Here is a 21,385-nt window from a genome sequence, read left to right on the forward strand (position 1 = left end):
GTAGATTTAAAGAAGTTTATGGTAGGAAAGTGGTGAAAATATTGGTTAATAGGATAATTAGCCTTGACTACACTTAAAACAAAGCAAATGTAGAAAAGAAATTATTATTGTAGATGGATTGTCTTATACTTAGTTCAAACTTCAGTAGGTTTTTCTTTCTAAAGAACTTGTGTTTTCTAGGAGACACCTCTTTATCCTGGTAGTTACTAGTAGTAGGACTTTTTTTATGCTTATATAGTTTCACTATTTAAGTGACGACTGATAATAAAATTATGAAATGATATTAGGGAAACTGATTTGCTTATTTGCTCTGTTAATTTATGAATTCTTTTTAGTAAAGTGGTTTTAAACTCATCTGTTTATGATTAAAAGGTTGTAATTTATCAATATACTTTTTGAGTTTGGCAATGCTATGAAAATGTTTTCCAAGTATTTTCGTATCTATTTAACATATAAGTCAGTGTTTACTGACACCACTTTGTATGGATATAAAAGTAAACAAAATATATGTCGATTAAGGATGTGTTTTATGGCAGTAGGAAAGGTTTTGTAGTATGGATGTATAGAGCAGGTTTTTTTTTTTTAAGAGAGTCACGTTCATATTTATAGGTAGATAAAAGGAGTGTACTAGAGAGTAGAATAAGTATTTTTTTTTAAGAGTAATTTGAATATCTGTTAGAACATAGCTGTATGCACTTTGGGAAGGCTCAAAGGGATCATGCAAAGTTTTGACTCAGTCTAATCTTCATAGTCAATGATAGGTTTCTCAGAGGTAGTATGTTAAAATAACAACACAAGCAGTAATATAGAACAAAAATATGATGAGTGAAAGAATATTTGAAGTTTATTTCATGACAGGAAAATTTGCATGATCCTGAACTATGAAAACTTTGCTAGAGATTTAGAATTTAGATTTAGAATTTGTAATTGCTTAGACTTAAGGGCTAAGGGTGTAGAATCTTTTTGGAGTAATTTTTGTGTTAAGAAACATTATTAAATTTCTTTAGGACAATGTTTAGTGAATTACTTTGTGGGTTATATGACTCTAGATTGAGATTTTTATATTGGAAATGAAGGTATGCGAGTTTAGAATAGCATTAATTGTTTTTTAAGTATTTGTATTCAGCATATTACTTGATGAAAAATATTTTGACATTTTATGTTTAGTGCTTAAACTGTGAAAGAATTATTATTTTCCCTCCTGAAATAGTCTCATCTCATGTATCTTAGATAAATAGTTCAAACTGTAGAGATGACAGTGATCACAGATATGTATCACCGTTCTCTTTTACATAGTGCTGGTTATTGAACCCAGAGTTTTTTACATACTAATCAAGAACTCTTTAAGATGAGGTATATCCATACTTCAACATGTTTTATTTTGTAAGATCTTGAATATTAACCGATAATGTTGGTTTCATTAATCTTTTATGTGGATTCACCATTTAGATTTTAGGGAGGGAAAAGGGAAAGTGTTTAAGAGATAGGCTCTGAGGTGAACATATTCAGGGGAGCAGCCATTTGTTAATAATGCTTAGTAATTAATAATTTTGGAAGAATATGGTACAGAGTTGCATAAAGACACTTTACTTTTGTAAAATAAGGTATCTGCTCCTTTCTCTGTAGCTTTGAAGCCAATCATGGAACTCAGTTGTTAGACCAGGCTGGCCTTGAACTCATGGCCTCATCAAACAACAGGTTTTGTTAATATATGACCTATGTTATATGCCTGCAGTCAGTCTACCTCAGACTTGTCGATGGACGTTTCTGTCCCTCCCAGATCTGCAGCCATTCAGTCTCAAAGAAACACACAGAGGATTGTATTAATTATAAACTGTTTGGCCTGTTAGCTCAGGCTTATTATTAATTAGCTCTTACAACTTAAATTTACCTACAATTCTAGTGTATGTTCAGCCATGTGATTTGGTACCTTTTCTCAGTGCAACATTCTCATTTCGATTCCTCTGCATCTGGCTGGTGACTGTGTCTCTTCTTTTCCTCTTCCCTGAATTCCCCTCATTTGGTTGCTCCAGCTATACTTCCTGCCTCACTACTGCCATTCAGTGTTTTATTAAACCAATGTGCATGACAAATCTTTCCAGTATTCAAGAGCATTATCCCACAGCACAGATTTCTTGGTGAGAGAGAAAAAAAAAGAGTTGATTTTTTTTGTTAGAGTTGTGAGAACAGAAAGGCTGCAAGGTCTATGAGACTGTTTAGGAGTTGGTATAGTCAATCAACTCTTTATACCAGCACAAGAGATCACAGAGTATGAGACTTTTGTAGCAGCATCAGAAAGGTCTGGATTCTAACTTCATGTTGTACACTAGTAGCAATATGGAAGAACTGTTAGCTTTGAAACCTTTTTTTTTTTCTTACAACAGTTTTGATAATTTGTTACCAGTAAATAAGTGTTCTCTCTTGGAAATTGTTAGGCTGGATGATAGACAGGGGCCAGGGTAGTGAGGATTGTTGAAGTTGAGAAACAAAAAAGCAAACTATTGTCAGCAAATTTTAAATCTTAGCAGTTCCTAAGAGGATAGAGATGAATAAGAATGCATAAATTTATAGTCTAAGAAAGCAGGCAGACCCTACATTGGTAGGAATTCATTATCACAGGGAAAGATTGATGTTTGTCTAGAGTAACATAGTAGTTTTGCTTAGAATTTTGGCCTGTTCTGCAAAGGGAAAAAAGAAAACTTAGACCCTTTGAATTAGAACTCAGACAAACAGGCAGGGTTAGTGTTGAAGATTTGCCAGCAACTTTATAGACTGACGAGTTTCTGGATGAGTACAATATCTCATTACTATTATCATTATTTCTCTTATCTTCTTAGTGGTTCTTTAGGTGAATCAGCTTTCCTGAGAAAGTTGACTGGCAAACCCAGTCAGATTAAGTCTTTTTTAAAAATTAATATGTTATTTAATGAGTGTTAAATTTACATCATTTTTTTTACTCCCTGTGTTCTTGTTGCCTCTCTTATCCCTGTCACTCCTCAAATTCATGGTCTCTTATTCTTAAATTACAGTTATTATAAATATGTGTGCATGCTGGGCAAATACCCTGTTTCTCCTGAATGCTAGAGGAGATTCTTTTCTTTTTTGATTTGTAGGAAGTAGATTTTCATTAATGGCCTTCAACAATGCCCTGATACCTCTACCCAATTCCTTTTACATGGCATTTTAAATATTTTTGTTTGTTTGCAAAACAGTTTTTTTTTTCCTGTACATTTCTGGCTCCTGGAACTACTCTGTAAACCAGGCTGGCCTCAGAGATCAACCTACTTTTGCCTCCCAAGTGCTGGGATTTAAGGTGTGTACCACCCCATTTAATTTTTTCCTCTCCTCTCAAAACAGGGTTCTAATTGACCTAGAACTTTCTTTGTAGTCCAGGCTATCCTTGAACTTACAGAGATCTTTCTGCCTCTGCCTACTGAGTGCTGTGTTTATAGGTGTGCACTACCACCTACTTTAAATCTTTTAAGAGATTTTTTTTTTTTAATGTATCTGTTTTGGTTGTGTTGTTGGTTGTCTAATATGAGTCCAGGTACCGTCAAAGGCCAGAAGAAGTTGTAAGAGGTCACTAGCTTTTTGGAATTCAGAGAGATAGTTGTGAACTACTCAACATGTGTGCTGGGAACTGAACTCAGGTCCTTTCCTGAAAGGATAAATATAATCGAAGGCCAAGTGGGTACCTTTGGCTGACCCTGCCAAGGTTATCACTAAGCGAAAATGCCCTTTGATGTAGAGTTGGTGCAAGAGGTTTGTTAGGTAAGGGGGAGAGTGGAAGAATGGAAGGCTGAGTTGAAGTGGGCACTTGAGAAAATGAGACAGACAAGAGGAAGAAAAGTAAGAGAGGAAAAAAAGAGTTAAGAGAGGAAAGAAGAGACAAAGAGGGGAAAGAGGCAAGAGATGTGAGAAACGAGGTAAAGAGATAAAGAGGGCAAACTGTGCCTGCTGGGCACTTTGAAAGGGCTGCAAATGTCACATAGCTGACAGTGGAAAGGCACCCAGTGATGACATAAATGCTTTGGTGGCAAAGGCAGGCTGCTGCTGTGGTGGATGCTAACAGGTACATAATCTTTTTTTAGATAACATGAATTTTTTCTCTAGATTTATATTTTAAATGGTATGAAGGCATAATTATGATGTTTCGTTTTCTTGTGTTACTAGAAAAAAGTGGAAGTTATAAGTCTAAAGGTGGTTATAGCGGTTGATAGACTTTGGTACTCTCTTCAGTGGTCTTTAATCCTGCTAATACATATGTAGTTATCTAACATGACTCATTTAAGAAAGATCCTTGTGAATCTGTATAGGACCTAGCTAGACCCTCTGAATGTGATGATATTTGCATGGCTGGTACAGACTGCGGAGCCACTGGCAGTGGCAGCAAGTGTCCTTGCTGCTTGTACTGGCTTTTTGGAACCCATATTCTCTGGATGGAGACCTTGCTCAGTTTGGATATAATAGGGAGGGCCTTGGTTCTTACTAGAAGCAATGTGCCTTACCCTCTCTGGGGAGTGGGTGGGGATAGGGTGTTGGAGTAGACTTGGAGAGGAAGGGATGGAATGGGAACTGGAATTGATATGTAAAATGAAAAAAAGATAGTTTGTTTTCTTTAAAAAAGAAAAAGAAAAAAAGGAAGGTCCTTGTTTCCCCAAATCTTATTTGTTTTGTTTTTAGACATGATCTCAGTATGTAGCTCTGGCTGTCCTGCAGTTTACTATGTGTGTTAGAAACACAATTGAAGCCAAGAGGTATGTCTTTAATTCCAGCACTCAGGAGGCAGAGGCAGGAGGGTATCTGAGTTCAAGGCCAGCCTGGTCTATAGAGTGAGTTCCAGGACAGGAAATGTTCCAAAACTACACAGAGAAACTCTGTTTCAAATCACAAAACAAAAACAAATAAAATTCTGGAAAAACAAAACTAAAACCAAAAACCACAATTGAGGATAACAAATCAAAAGGCCACCACACAATTTAAGGTATCTCAATAAAACAAATTTTATTTTAGTAGTAAAAGTCCTATTCTAAAATAGGAAAGCAAGAACATTTTGTCTAAAGTGCTAGTTTTTTATTCCTAATGTAAGAGGAATAGTGACTGTTCCTCATTGGCTCAGTTCCAGTGTTTCAGTTTATTCCTTATTAACTAATAGGAGAAATCAATAGACAAGAGAAGGAGACCAAATAAAGAAAGGTAATGCACTTTTAAGCACTGTGAGAAGTTGAAGCAATTAAGTAGAGGTGTAAAAACATTCTAAGAAGATGTCATTAATGAAAGAACTCAGGGGAGAGGCTCACCAGGCCTATAGGGCCTGTTTTTTTTTTTTTTTTTTTTTTTTTTTTGGGCTCTGGGGGAGGAGGGTGTTGTTGTTAACTCTTACAGACCAGGCTGGCCTCAAAACTCACAGACATCCACCTCTGTCTCTGCCTCCTAATTACTGGGCCACTTTCATCCAACAAGACATGCTGTTATAAGAAGGGTGGGCTTCTTGCTGACCCAGCTGCTCAGCTTTCTTATACCCAAAATAATCACACAGAAATTGTATTAATTAAATCACTGCTTGGCCCATTATCTCTAGCCTCTTATTGGCTAACTCTCACATCTTGATTTAACCCATTTCTTATAATCTGTGTATCACCACGATATTGTGGCTTACTGGGAATGATTCAACATGTTTGACCTGGCGTCTCCATAGCGGCTCTCTGTGACTCTGCTTTCTTCCTCCCAGAATTCAGTTCTGTCCTCTCTGCCTCCCTAAGCTCTGCCCTATCAGGTCAAGTAGTTTCTTTATTGATTAACCAATGAAAGCAACACATAAACAGAAGGAGCTCCTACACCAACATGCAGTTTTTAAAACATGTTTTCAGGGGAGTGGAGAAATGGTTGAACCTTTAAAGAGTGTTGCCTCTCTTTTAAAGGATTCAAATTGGGTTCCAAGCATCATCCATATTGACAGTTAACAACACTTATAATTCCAGATCTGGGGAATTTGATGTCTCAGACTTCTGTAGACAATAGGCATGCACATGTCACAGACATCCATGTAGGAAAACCACCCATAAACATAAAAATAAATAGCAAGACATAACAAGAAAAGACTGGATTTCTGCCATGTAGAGCAGGCTGGCCTGTAACTTAATAGAGATTACTGCTTCATTCTCTGCATCTCAGTGTTTAACCAACCAATGTCAAGACTGTGAGGTCGGAGTCGGATCTCAGCAAAAATTGGAAAAAAACAATTGCCACCTGCATTAAAAAACCAAGTGTCCTTCCTTTCTGTGTTTCCTTCTACACTGAGCGAGCCTTGACTTGTCCAGACACTTCAAATGGAGTTTTGACCTTTTTCTTTGCCACCTCAAATATATTTCTGACACAATTAAGGAAAAACAGGCAGAAAATAAATTACCTAACCCCTCTCTTCAGATTTTAAATTCTGTTGTTCTTATTTTTGCTGAGATCCGACTCCGACCTCACAGTCTTGACATTGGTTGGTTTAAATTCTTTTAAAGAATTTTTTTTTTACTTTAAATTTATTTTATGTGTATGGATGCTTTTCCTGTATTTGTATATTTACTCTCTGTTCATTCCTGGGGAAAATTTTTTTCTCTCTTTTTTTTTATTGAGAAAAGGAAAAAAAAAAAGTTTCCGCCTCCTCCCAGCCTCCCACCCTTCTCCCCCTCCTCTCATTCTTCTCCCCCTCCCCCCACTCCTCTCCCCCTCCCTCTCCAGTCCAAGGAGCAGTCAGGGTTCCCTGCCCTGAGGAAAGTCCAAGGTCCTCCCCCCTCTGTCCATGTCTAGGAAGGTGAACATCCAAACTGGCTAGGCTCCCACAAAGCCAGCACATTACGTAGGGTCAAAACCCAGTGCCATTGTCCTTGGCTTCTCATCAGCCCTCATTGTTCGCCATGTTCAGAGAGTCCAGTTTTATCCCATGCTTTTTCAGTCACAGTCCAGCTGGCCTTGGTGAGCTCCCAATAGATCAGCCCCACTGTCTCAGTGGGTGGGTGCACCCCTCGTGGTCCTGACTCCTTGCTCATGTTCTCCCTCCTTCTGCTCCTCACTGGGACCTTGGGAGCTCAGTCCAGTGCTCCAGTGTGGGTCTCTGTCTCTGTCTCCATCCATCACCAGATGAAGGTTCTATGGTGATATGCAAGATATTCGTCAGTATTGCTATAGGATAGGATCATTTCAGGTTCCCTATCCTCAGCTGCCCAAGGAACTAACTGGGGGCATCGCCTATTGTATGTATCAGAGAGAGACCAAGCAGAAACATCTGAATGAATCCAGAACAGAGACAGAAAGTAGTAGACTGAATATGGGCAGCACCCTGGCTCTGGTTCTGAGAGAAATGGAAGGAGAACAAAGGGATAGAGAGAGTGGGCATGGTGAGGGCTATAGGAGAAGAGCTAGAGATGAAACAAGAGAAAGTAAGCAAGAATAGGAAGGTTATAAGGAGAGTGAGTAGCTGGGGATAGGGGAGTCTACGAGCTGGAAAAATTTAGGGTAGGGGTGGTGTATTGGGTGTACTGAGGAAGCCTGGAGACCAACATGAGCTTTGTATGCTAATAAGCACCACACATAGCCATTTGTCCATTCTTCTAGTAGTAATAAGGGAAATTTCTCCTTTGGTAGCAGGGAATCAGCTTCACAAGTTCTTGGGAAATGCTGACTTTTCCATAACCCCCAGAATTTGGGACAATGGAGTTTGGTTTCCACCTGACAGTTGTTAGCTATCATTTGTTTTGGAAGTGAAGCTAAGGTTCTGTTTAATATCATCAAGTGTTTTTAAACCTCTGAGCCACCTTTCTAGCTTCCATAGACTATTTTAAAAGCTCAAAGGAAATAAAAAGAGAAGAGGTGAAGGGTGAACTTTTTAAATCTGTGCATCAAGTGGGACCTTTATGTAAACTATTAGGGTCCTGGAGAAGTCCCAGAAAAGACTTTTGCCCATTCAAGCAATCAAGAGCATTCTTTTTTTTAAATCTCAAAAATAGAAGTACCATCATGCTAGGGTTGCACATCTAACACAAAGGCAAATGGTGAATGGTGACCCCCAAGAAAAGGTTGCAGTCTCTTTTATACAACTAGAGGAAAACAGTTCTACATGGCTAAAATTCTAAAAGCAGTGTGATGATTCTATCTGGGATTGACTTATACAAGTGGCAATTATATTAGTACATTTCTAATTAGTTAGGGCCAATGGGTATAGCTTCTACATTATTGGGCATGTCTGAACAATCCCAGGCTTTGTCTTTATTTGGTCATTGCCTTAAAGGTAATGGAGGTTCTGGCCCAGGCTTAGTATGTGCAGTCTTCACTGTCAAGGGGCACTAGTGATTGGTTGCTCCTTGTTCATGTCTTCCTCAGAAACTATTTTGTTCAGTTTCAAGAGGCAGGAACTCAGGCCTAGTTCTTAACTGAGTTATTAGGGGCCTAGCATTATATTTGTGTGGCCCTTCCATAAACAAAAGTTTGTAATGGTTTGGGGGATAAGAGGAGTTTTTTTTTTTTTAAAGAAAAAGATTTGGGTTTTTTATTGTAAACACTAGTTTTATGTTATCTGATAGAAGACTCATTGAACATTTCTTATAGAAACATTATGTCTTTTGTTAGTGTTTTACTTACATGCGTGAAGTTTTGCCAGTGTATGTGTACTGCATGCATAACTTGTGCCTTTAGATGACCAAAAAGGGACTTGGAATTAGGGATAGTTCTTAGCCATACTGATGATGATTATTGAACTTGGGGTCTTCTCTCCAGCCTCAGAGTTTTATTTTTTTCAGAAACTCTGAACCTTCTAATTTTTATTTTATTGAGGGTTTATTTCTTCACCTCCTTTTTTTCCCCTTATTTTTCTTTTTTGAGACATAGTGTCTATATGTAGTTCTAGTTGTCCTGGAACTTGCTGTGTAAAACAGGCTGGCCTCAGACTCATGCAGATCTATCTGCCTTTGACCGCTAAGCACCATTACTTCTGAGTTATTTCTTCTTCTTTGCCAGCATTTATTTTCCTGTCTTTCCTCTTCTTAAGGAGAGTAGCTAATAGCAAACCATGTTAGGTATCACAGAAACTCAGGACAAATGACTGAAGTATATATTTAACATATTAATGTAGATACTGGTTGCTAGTGTCCCTCAGTCCCTCAGTCCCTGCTCCTGAGCTTTGTGTCCCTTCTCCAAGCTTCTGTTTTCCAGTCACTTGGTCTTCTGTGCCTCCTTAGTGCTCTTGGTTCCCATGTGCTCTTTTTGCTTCCTCTCTTCTTTCCCATCCCCTAATGACCTGGTTCAGCCCACTGGCCTAGTTCAGGCTGGAATTTTCTAGATATCTCTTTGTCCTGCCTCCTATCTACAATAAACCATTTCCTCAAATATATCTAGTACTAATCAGGTCTTCATGTTTTCATTCAGGTAGGTATCATGTCTTGGCTTAAAATGCTTATATACAGTGAATAATAATAATAATTTTGTTTTGTTGAGACAGAGTTTCTCTGTATTGTGCTAGCTGAGAACTTGCTCTGTAGACCAGGCTGGACTTAAACTCACAGAGAGCCACCTGCCTGTGCCTCTTGAGTGAATGTATGTCATGACTTTCACTTGTTTGTTTTCATATATTTCTTGTCGTTTATAACGCTTCTTTGATAATCTCTCCATTTTAATGATTTCTTCAGTTTAAATTGTGTCATCTGTCTGTGATTGTTGAATTTGTTAGACTTTCTTCTTGTTTGTTTATTTATTTATTTGTGTTTTTCAAGCTGGAGTTTCTATGTGTGGCATTGGCTGTCCTGGAACTCGCTCTTTAGGTCAGGCTGGCCTCAAACTCAGAGATATTCTCCTGCCTCCTTTTCCCCAGTGATGGGATCAAACACATGCACCACCACTGCCAGCTTCTGCCCACTTTTAAATTTTTATTTTTGATTTTGTTACAATTTCATTATTTATAGGAAATTGAAAAGAATTGAAACACAAAGAGACCTCAAAGGCAAAATCAGACAATATTAGTCTGAGATAGGCATCTCAACAATTGACAGTAGTGTGACTATGGTAAAGCAGTATAGGTCCTTGAGCTTGGTGATGTCACTGCCCATGGTAGGTTAGTTTTTCTCAGATCAGTCACTTTTCAAGAAAATGTGTCTCATACTGCTTATTGACATTGTGGTGGCAACAATTTTCTCAGTTGAAGTTCTTAGATGACTTGTGTCCAGTTGGCAAAAAACTAACCAGGACTGTACCCTGAAAAAGATACTGCTAAGCTAAGCAAAGAAGCTAATACTATGGCATTACAAATGACTTTTCCATGGCTGGATAGATAGCACAGTGATAAGAACACTTGGCTGTTCTTCTGAGGACCTGTATTTGATTCCCAACACCCACAGGTTGGTTATCTCACAACTGTCTGTAACTCTATTCGTAGATGATCTGATGTTCTATTCTGGCATTTGCTGCTATCCACAACAAATGATATGTACATATGTACATATAGGAAACATACCCATGAACATAAATATGTTCAAAAAAAATTAAAAAACAAAAAGCAAGAAACTTAGAATAACAAGCCACTCTTTTTTTTTCTAAATATTTATTTATTATGTATACATTATTCTGTCTGTGTGTATGTCTGCAGGCCAGAAGAAAGCACCAGACCTCATTACAGATGGTTGTGAGCCACCATGTGGTTGCTGGGAGTTGAACTCAGAACCTTTGGAAGAGCAGGCAATGCTCTTAACCACTGAGCCATCTCTCCAGCCCCCAACAAGCCACTCTTGTTGGTAACTGAACATAAAAAAGTAGGAGTAGAAAGCTTAAATATTGCGTCTTAAATCAGTTTGTACCCAGGTAATTTATACATAGAGATATGTTTGCCAATTTGAAAAAGCATGTATGTATGTGAATAGCTATTATACCTGTTGTATGTTTCTTACCACAGGTGACACTAGATAAATGTGTTACATATTTGAAATGTAGTCATTTTGAAAATTAGAAAAAATAGATATATTTTTATTAAGTTTTACACACTGTTGTATAATTTGGCCTATGAAGTTCATATTAAATTTCTTAAGATTTGATTTGATGCAGAAATGTATTGGCTTTCCAGGTTTCCAGGTAATCACCATTTAATAATTTTTGTCATTTAGTATTTTATTCATTTTATGCTTAAAATATTGACTCAGGATTTAATATGCAAAAATTTTTGCACAAATGTAATTTTGAGGATTTCTTGATAACATTTCAACATTAATCACTACCTTTTAATACCTATTTTGAGTTAAATATTTCAGTTTTATACTATAGTAGTTTCATTTTATAGACTTTTAAAAAGAAATAAAAAGCTATTTTATGGAATTCTAACACATTGTATTTTCACTTTCTTTTGGCAGCATTTTCAGCTAGCTTTGATCGACAGTAATGCCTGTACTTTGTCCAGTGTGGAAAGTATTTTTGTCTTATGAATGTGAGTTTCAAATTATATGTATTGTTTTTGTTTCTGTGATTTAATTTCTTTGGGTGCATTTTTAATAATAAAGAACACTAGAGAAATGATTTACTTCTTTGTATCAAATATTAGTATAAGATCCATACCCCCCTTCTGTTGTCTTTAATGGGAAAAAATCCTCTTCTGTTGTAATGTCTTAGGATTAGCATATTATAGGGACTATTTAGGGGCTGTGAGACCTGCTCCAGCCCCTATCCAGGGTTCCAAAGGCGAAATGCTTCTTAGGAGTGAAGGGTCAGAGATCTCTATAATGACTTTACCCACAATCTGAGGGTCATGATCTTTATTTCATGTGCTCTTTATTGATCTGTAGTGCTGCAAAAGTTTCTAGCTTATAAACATGTACAATCACCAATTCTCCAACCCTAATCATGTACAAGGCCAGAGTTTTTCAGTGTCCCAGAAACAGGTAAAAGTTTTATACAAAGGCTTGCTCAGCCTTTCTTTATAGCTCAAAGTGGGAATGGTTAAGCCTCTGATAACTTCTTAAAGGGAAAGGGGGTTAATTAAGAGAGAGACTAAGTCATTAAAGAGATCTAAGAGGAGAAGATGTGAACTTTTGTTGTTTTCTTAAATGGGATTAGGTAAATAAGCTGAAAGTTATAAACAGTGAAAATCAGGAGCAAAGCAAGAACCATCTTTTCAGGATGCTGCTCTTCTCAGAGGACAGAAGGAGTATTTGGTAACTAGGCAACATATGTAAGAAACAGGGAAGCCTTTGGTGTTTGGTTCCTGTTGGCACTTACACCACATGTTAACTGGCTGAAAGGAGTTTTTTGGCTCTAAGAATTCCATCCATATATTCTAAGTTCATACACTGATCTGGTTGAGAGACTGATTACCTTCTTGCCAGAATCATGCATTGTTGGGAGGAGTCATCCAATATACCAGTGCATAGGGGGAGTTGTGCTCAGTAATCAGTTAATGTACTGCTAAGGTTTTTGCGAAGAATCCCCCCATAGACGGGGGGTACTGTGACTTCACAGGGAATTTATAGTAAGGACAGTGACTGTTCATAATACATAAACTTCAATCACCCTGCATGCGGGCCTCCTTCATTGGAATTTTGGATCCCAGTGGGCAAACTTGGTGATTTATCAGCTGAATTCTCACTACATCATCCTATGGATGGCAGCAAACTATGACTGTCTTTGAAATTTTCTTTCAAAGAATATTTTAAAAATTTGCTTCATAAAGAATACTAAGTGTAAACACGCTTTCTTTTTTTAAAAAAATTTAAATGAATGAGCAGTAAGTGTAAGTTGTAGTAATATACTGCTTTCAGGCCTAAGAAATGACTAACATCTTTAAAATTATATGATTTGTGTTGGGCATAACATTTATATATAATTTGAAACATATTATGGAATAAAGTTTGTTTTGGTGTCCATATTTGTCAGTTTTTAGTCTGTAATTGAAATTGGCTTATTTGAACATTTTCTATTTGGACAGTTATATTGCTTTAAATATGTGAAGAATAAAATATTAATAATGTCTTTACCTTCTGAAGTATAATACTTCTGCTATGATAGTGAGTCAGTATGGAACCTGAGACTAATCTGGTGTAAAGTCAGATTGTAAGAATATGACAGAGTTACCTCTGGTAGTTATTTTCTTATTACATTCACCAGATGTGTACACACATAAAGAAGTAGAGTTTTAATTTTTTTTCCTTTTCTTTGCTTTTAATCCTCTTTTAATCCTTTCCTACAGTAATGAAATGACATGAGATTTTTATTTACTTACTGTAGAAGTCAAAGAAACATATTAAAAATGAAGTGAAGTAGAGAAAATTCTCAACCTTATTTATATTGCAAATGAAATTTTTGATTGTGTATATGTGTGTTTATATTACTATTTCTTTTGATGTATAGGAAATTTTTTTATTTAATCTTAATGCTGCTGCCTGGTTTAGTTTTTTATTTTTACCACATAAAGTCTCAAAATTGACAACTTGTTTGACTTTTACAGATTGATTTTAGTTAATAAATATTTTTTTTCTATTTGTTTATTTATTTATTTATTTATTTATTTTTTAAACATAGTCTCAGTACATAACCTGGCTCTCCTAGAACTCACTGTGTAGTCTAGGGTGGCCACAAACTCTCAAGATCTTCCTACCTCTGTTTCCTAAGTATGCACTAACATGTGTAGTTCCAAATATGTTTATAAAGCAATTTAACAGTTTTCTAATGAAGTGTTCGCAGATGTATTTATTGAGAATTTAACAATCCTGGAGATTATATATTAAATGAAGCTTTTCCAGTTCGTAGTAACTGGATCATAATCTCTTAAGCTTTGATTTTATGATTGTTATTTCTGTCAGGCTTTTTAAGCAGATTTTTTAAAGCACTTTTTTTCATTTGCATGTCTTACCTGCATGTATGTACACCACATATGCCTGACATTAATGGAGGTTAGAAGAGGGCATCCAATTTCCTCGAACTGAGTTTGAGATAATTATGAGCTGCCATGAGGGTCTTTTTGGGAGTGGAAGATCAGTCCTCTTAATCTCTGAGTCATATCTCCAACTCTTTAGTAGAATCTTTGTTATATTATTTTTAGTGTTGCCAGGTGGTGGCAGCAGTGGTGCACACTTTTAATTCCAGCACTCAAGAGGCAAAGACAGGCGGGGCCTTTTTGAGCTACATACAAGCCAATATGGTCTACAGAGTTAGTTTCAGGACAGGCTTCAATGCAATAGAGAAACCCTGTCTTGGGGGTGGGGAAGAATGTCAGTGTAAAGACATCAAGAGGGGTAAAATGGAAGAGAAAGGTTGGAGGTGTAAAGGATGCAACAAGAGTTTTGGGTTTGCATTTAAGATTTTTCTTCCTGGGCTGGAGAGATGGCTCAGAGGTTAAGAGCACTGGCTGCTCTTCCAGAGGTCCTGAGTTCAATTCCCAGCAACCACATGGTGACTCACAACCATCTGTACTGACATCTGATGCCCTCCTCTGGCATGCAGGCAGAGGCAGAATGTTGTATACATAATAAATAAATAAATAAATCTTTAAAAAAATTTTTTTTTTAAAAAAAAGACTTTTCTTCCAAAAGAAAATGGATAGAAATATACTTTATGTAATTTGAAAAGTTCTTTAGTAGAAAAGTTCTCATAAATAAACAAATTAAAAAATATATCATATTTAATTTCAGATGTTTGTATTTTGTTTGTTTGCCTAGTGATCATTAGTGTTGAATAATTTAAGCCATTGAAATGGGGAATACCTGCCAAATAATCTGTCTTTTACTTTGGAAGTATCCTTATTTTATAATTGTATGGTTTTAGTTAGTTAATCTGTATTTTGTTTTTATTTTTAAATTCCGATTATTACTAATTTTCTGAACTGTGTTTTTCTTTGTATGTATGTGTGTAGTGCTATGAATGTTTACATATTTCTTTGTATATCTGTGTCTGTGTGTGGGTATATGTCATAGTTTGATGTTGTGTCTCTCTTGTTCTCTAATATATTGAGGAAAGGTTTTTCATTAAGGTTGTAGCCAGCTTGTGTCTGCTGGGTTTAACACTGCCACATACACCTTTTATTTTGGAATTCTAGTACTCCCCCATGTGGGGTGAATGTTTAACTAGCTGAATCATATCCTCAGGAACAACCTTTGCTTTTTCTTAAGGAAATATTCTTTATATTGAATTGAATATGAATAGAAGGACATGAAAAAATTGTTCTCTTTTGTGAACATAAGAAAATTTTTTTGATGTCAGACAGCAAGTTATAAGAATTTAAAAATTTGGGGCTGGAGAGTTGGCTTGGTGGTTAAGAGTACTTACTGGCTGCTTTTCCAGAGGTCCTGCGTTCAATTCCCAGCAACCACATGGTGGCTCACAACCATCTATAGTGAGATCTGGTGCCCTCTTCATTCATGAAGGTTAACTTGCAGAGCACTCATACATAAAATATAAGTAAATAAGAATTTTTTAACAAAGAATTATTTTAATTCTTTGATCTGAAATTTCCTCAATAAGTTTTTTGTTTGCTTGTTTCCATGCCTTCTGTTTTCTAGTATTCTGGGTGGGTGGGTGGTCTCTGTGATTCATGCACTTTGAGTATGTGATTGTCTTCTTTCGAAGCAGTTTCTTACTAATCTAGAATCTTATCAGCTAGGCTGACTGAGGTATAGGGTTCCATATGATTTTGTCCTTCAATGTTGGGGGTTTGAACTCAGGTCGTGTTTGTAGACTAAACACTCTTTTCCACTGGATGGTTTTTCAGCCTTTTGTATGAATACTTTTCTATAGATTTTTCATTCATATACCATGAATAAATAAATTAAAATTTTAATGTAATGATTTCTAATCAATATTTTTCTTATTTGGCTTATAATGTTTTACTGTTTAATATAATTTATTAAAAATTTGCTCAAATGTTCTGGCATTATCAATATCTATTATGGATTATTGTATTCTTACCTTTATTTTAAACTTGGATGAATTGAAATTTGCTTTTTTCCCTGATCCGTTACAGTTCAGTTTCACATTGCTCAGTTATATGAAACCCAGGTAAGTGTTTAAATTTATCTTTTTAAATAGGTTTTAAGTTTTGTCAATGTGACAAAATATGTGAGAAAAACCCATAATTTCAGAGTCTAGAATTCTTTCTGTGTTTGTACCAATGCAGAATATCATGGCAAAAAATTTATGGTAGAGCAAAGATATTTGTTTCATGGTAATCAGGCAGTATAGAGATTGATAGGAAAGAATCATGTATTGAAATATTTATCTTTCACAAGCTTATCACATTCTTTCTCCAATTATGCACACCTTTTAAAAACTCACACAGCAAGAAAGTCATCAGCATTCTCATAATCTAATCATTCCTCAATATCACTACTAGCTGTGTACCAACCAATATTTAATACAGCATTTTGACAGAACACTTAATGTCTGTTCCCCCTTACCCCTCAGACTGGGTTTCTCTGTAGCTTTGGAGCCTGTCCTGGAACTAACTCTTCTACACCAGGTGGCTTCAAACTCACAGAGATCCCCCTATCTTTTGCCTTCCAAGTGCTGGGATTAAAGGTGTGCATCACCGCACCCAGCTCCATTTTCATCTTTTTTTTTTAATATTTATTATGTATACAACATTCCTTCCATGTATGCTTGCATGCCAGAAGAGGGCACCAGATCTCATTCTAGATGGCTGTGAGCCACCATGTGGTTGCTGGGAATTGAACTCAGGACCTTTGGAAGAGCAGGCAATGCTCTTAACCTCTGAGCCATCTCTCCAGCCCCCCATTTTCATCTTTTAAATGCAAAATGCATCCTGTATGATTTTTATTGTTTTAGGTTTTGTAGTTTCATTTATCTTTTAATGTATTCATTTTATTAAATAGTTCTGAAATTATTTTAATGACAAAATTATTCAGGATAGCTGTCTAGTAGTTTCCATAGCTGGTTCAAATACTAGTATATTTTGCAGGCAGGGCAATGTGGTTGGGTTGTTAGTCTGGAGTACCTATGTAGACAATTGGGGTGAAGGTTCTACATAGTCACTAGATCCAACTTCCATGTTCAGAGAATCGTATAGGTGTTGTCTTCAGCCATGGCACCTTGCTATCAGTTTGTGGAGAGCAACCTGCTGACTTGCCAACAGCATGGTTTGGGAATTTCTATGGAATCCTTTTAGCTAACAACTCAACTAGATGTAACCCAGGCACAATATGGGAAGCTTCATGATGAAAAGAGATGGGCAGTTTGATCTCTTAAAATATTTGGAGACTTACTTTCAAACACTTCAGTTTTTACTGTCCCTCCTTTTATTCCCTCCTTCAGTCCCATCTCATGTTGAAGGAGCTGCGGTGGGCTGCGTTCCCACCCAGCTCCGCACAGCTAGCTTTACCTGAAATAATTACACGGAAAGTGTATTCTTTTAAACACCGCTTGGCCTATTATATCTAGCCTTTTCTCGGCTAACTCTTGCACCTGGACTAGCCCATTTCTAATAATCTGTTTAGCCCATGAGCTGGCTTACCAGGAATGATCTTAATCTGCATCTCCCAGGAGTGGGAGAATCATGGCGACTCTCTGACTCAGCTTTTTTTTCCCAGCCTTCTGTTCTGTTTACTCCACCCACCTAAGGGTGGGCCTATCAAATGGGCCTAGCAGTTTCTTTTTTTTTTAAATATTTATTTATTTATTATGTATACAATATTCTGTCTGTGTGTATGCCTGCAGGCCAGAAGAGGGCACCAGACCCCATTACAGATGGTTGTGAGCCACCATGTGGTTACTGGGAATTGAACTCAGGACCTTGGGAAGAGCAGGCAATGCTCTTAACCTCTGAGCCATCTCTCCAGCCCGTCTAGCAGTTTCTTTATTGCTTAACCAATGAAATCAACAGATTGATATATGACACTCCCCCATCAATCTCACCTTCTGCTTCCTACCTGATCTTCCTGTTCTTTCTCCCCCATTCCAGTCCACCTATAAAATATATTCCATTTCTCCTTCCTAGGGACATCCATATCTACCCCCTATTTGTTCCTCAATGCCTAAACTCTCTGGGTCTACAGATTGTAACTTGGCTATCAATTATTTAATTGCTAATAGCCAAATATAAATGAGTTTATACTATATTTTTGGGGGTTGGGTTTCTCACTCAGGATGATTTATTCTAGTTCCATCTATTTATCTGCACATTTTATGATGGATTTTTTTTCAAAAATTGAGTTAATACCCTATTGTGTAAAATTATCACCTTTATACATTATTCTGTTGAGGGACATGTAGGTTTTTCCTAGATTTTGGATATTATGAGTGTGGTAGTAATGAATATAGTCGAGCAAGTGTCCTTTGGGTATATACCCAAGAGTGGTATAGCTGGTTCTTGAGGTAGATCAGTTTTCATCTTCTTGAGGAACCAGATTATTGGGGCAAATTGCATTTAAACTACCACAGGGACTTTTGATGTTTAGTGATATTTAAGACTTGTGATTATTGATTCCTGTTATGTTATTGTTGATGATGGTGTGTGTGTGCACTTATATTCGTTTTGATTTTGTAGGTTTGAGATTATTTTTCATGCTTTCATAGTTGGTAGTTAACCTCTTTAGGTTTGAATTTTTCTTCTTGCACCTTCTGGAGGAATGTATATGTAGATGAACATTTATTAAATTTGTTCTATGATGAAACATCTTATTTTCTCTCTTTATAGTGATCATATGCTGGGAGTAGTAATCTGTGGACTCTTGGAATGTACGAGCCGTTTCAGAGTCTCCTTTGAGAAGTCAGCTATAATTCTGATTGGTCTGCCGTTACATGCTACTTGATTTTTCTCTTGCAGCTTTTAATAGACTTTCTTTGTTCTATACATTTGCTGTTTTTATTCTCCTATGTTGAAGGGACTTTTCTTTTTGCATTTCTTGTGTAGTAATCTTTTTCTTTAGGTTAGGTAATTTTTTTCTATGAATTTATTGAAAATATTTCCTATGCCTTTGACTTGTATCTTTTCTCTTCCTTTATATCTGTTCTTAGGTTTGGCTTTTTTTATATTGTTCCAGGATTCCTAGATGTTTTGTTTCTGGAGTTTTTAAGATTTATTTATTTTTAATTTTATATCCATTTCTTTTATTGTATCTTTAATGCCTAAAATTTCATCTCTCTTATATTCCTTTTTAATGTTTTCTTTAGTAACAATCTTGTTTTATTTTAATTCTTTTTATTTTTTGAGCTATATCTTTTTCTCTGATCTGCTCCCTTTTTCCCTCACCTTTTCCCCTTTCCCATGATCCCTCATGCTCCCAATTTACTCAAGAGATCTTGTCTTTTTCTATTTCCCATGTTATTTATTTTATGTCTAAAAGCCATTTATGAGTGAGTACATATTATATTTGTCGTTTTGGGTTTGGGTTACCTTACTCTATGATTTTTTTATTTTTTATTTATTTTTTTTCTCTTTTTTTTTATTGCGAAAAGAGAAAAAAAATAAACAAAAAACAAGTTTCCACCTCCTCCCACCCTCCCATTTCCCTTCCCCTCCTTCCACCCTTCTCCCCCTCCTCCCACTCCTCTCCCCCTCCTTCTCCAGTCCACAGAGCAGTCCCGGTTCCCTGCCCTGTGTTAAGTCCTAGGTCCTCCCCCCTCCGTCCATATCTAGGAAGGTGAACATCCAAACTGGCTAAGCTCCCACAAAGCCAGCACATTAAGTAGGATCAAAACCCCCTGCCATTGTCCTTGGTGTCTCATCAGCCCTCATTGTTCGCCATGTTCAGAGAGTCCGGTTTTATCCCATGCTTTTTCGGTCACAGTCCAGCTGGCCTTGGTGACCTCCCCGTAGATCAGCTCCACTGTCTCAGTGGGTGGATGCACGCCTCGTGGTCCCGAATTTTTTGCGCATGTTCTCCCTCCTTCTGCTCCTCCTTGGGACCTTGGGAGCTCAGTCCAGTGCTCCTGTGTGGGTCTCTGTCTCTATCTCTATCCATCACCAGATGAAGATTCTATGATGATATGCAAGATATTCGTCAGTATTGCTCTAGGATAGGGTCATTTCAGGTTCCCAATCCTCAGCTGCCCAAGGAAGTAACTGGGAACCTCATCTTGGGCACTAGGGAGCCCCTCTAGGGTCAAGTCTCTTGCCTACCCTAAAGTGGCTCCCTTAACTAAGAATTGTGGTTCCGTGCTCCCCTATCCACCTTTCCTTTATCCCAATTCTCCTGTTTCCCCAGGTCCCCCCTCCTTCCCTTCTACCTTTTCTCACCCTATCTCCCCTTACCCCCATCCCACCCCACCCCCAAGATCCCATTTTCTCCTCGGAAATTTGGTCTACTTCCCTTAGCCAAGAGGACAACTATATGTTTTTCCTTGGGTTCACCTTCTTACTTAGCTTCTTTAGGTTCACCTATTGTAGACTCCGTGGTCCTTATTTATGGCTAGAAACCAATTATGAGTGAGTACATCCCATATTCATCTTTTTGGGTCTGGGACACCTCACTCAGGATAGTGTTTTCTATTTCCATCCATTTGCATGCAAAATTCGAGAAGTCATTGTTTTTTACCGCAGCGTAGTACTCTAGCGTGTATATATTCCATACTTTCTTCATCCATTCTTCCATTGAAGGGCATCTAGGTTGTTTCCAGGTTCTGGCTATTACAAATAATACTGCTATGAACATAGTTGAACAAATGCTTTTGTCATTTGATAGAGCATCTCTTGGGTATATTCCCAGGAGTGGTATTGCTGGGTCCATGGGTAAGTTGATCCCGAATTTCCTGAGAAACCGAAACACTGACTTCCACAGTGGTTGCACAAGATTGCATTCCCACCAGCAATGGATGAGGGTGCCCGTTCCTCCACAGCCTCTCCAGCAGAGGTTATCCTTGGTGTTTTTGACTTTAGCCATTGTGACAGGTGTGAGATGATATCTCAAAGTTGTTTTGATTTGCATTTCCCTGATTGCTAAGGAAGTTGAGCATGACATTAAGTGTCTTTTGGCCATTTGAAGTTCTTCTGTTGAGAATTCTCTGTTCATTTCAGTGCCCCATTTTTTAATTGGGTTAATTAGCATTTTAAAGTCTAGTTTCTTGAGTTCTCTATATATTTTGGAGATCAGACCTTTGTCTGTTGTGGGGTTGGTGAAGATCTTCTCCCAGTCAGTAGGTTGCGTTTGTGTCTTAGTGACCATGTCCTTTGCTTTACAGAAGCTTCTCAGTTTTAGTAGGTCCCATTTATTCAATGTTGCTCTTAATGTCTGTGCTTCTGGGGTTAAACATAGGAAGCGATCTCCTGTGCCCATCTGTTGTAGGGTATTTCCCACTTTCTCTTCTATCAGGTTCAGTGTATTCGGGCTGATATTGATGTCTTTAATCCATTTGGGCTTGAGTTTTGTGCACGGTGAGAGATATGGGTCTATTTTCATTCTTCTACAGGTTGACATCC

The 21,385-nt window shown here is 37.3% G+C and overlaps 1 protein-coding gene across 3 annotated transcripts in view; it reads left to right on the forward strand.

Annotated features, from left to right (window-relative positions):
- Positions 1-21,385, forward strand: part of LOC121443798 (histone demethylase UTY-like) — a 90,205-nt gene that overhangs the window by 20,419 nt on the left and 48,401 nt on the right. For all 3 annotated transcript variants that reach the window (XR_005973705.1, XM_041645575.1, XM_041645576.1), the window contains exons 7-8: positions 11,379-11,433; positions 15,977-16,011. Coding sequence is in view for 2 of the 3 variants with exons in the window: in XM_041645575.1 (XP_041501509.1) it covers positions 11,379-11,433; positions 15,977-16,011 (90 nt within the window). In the remaining variant the exon portion in view is untranslated. The remainder of the gene's footprint in view (positions 1-11,378; positions 11,434-15,976; positions 16,012-21,385) is intronic.

Source organism: Microtus oregoni, unplaced genomic scaffold (assembly GCF_018167655.1).
Source record: "Microtus oregoni isolate MIOR12 unplaced genomic scaffold, Mior012 000113F_000, whole genome shotgun sequence".
Lineage (NCBI taxonomy): Eukaryota > Metazoa > Chordata > Mammalia > Rodentia > Cricetidae > Microtus > Microtus oregoni.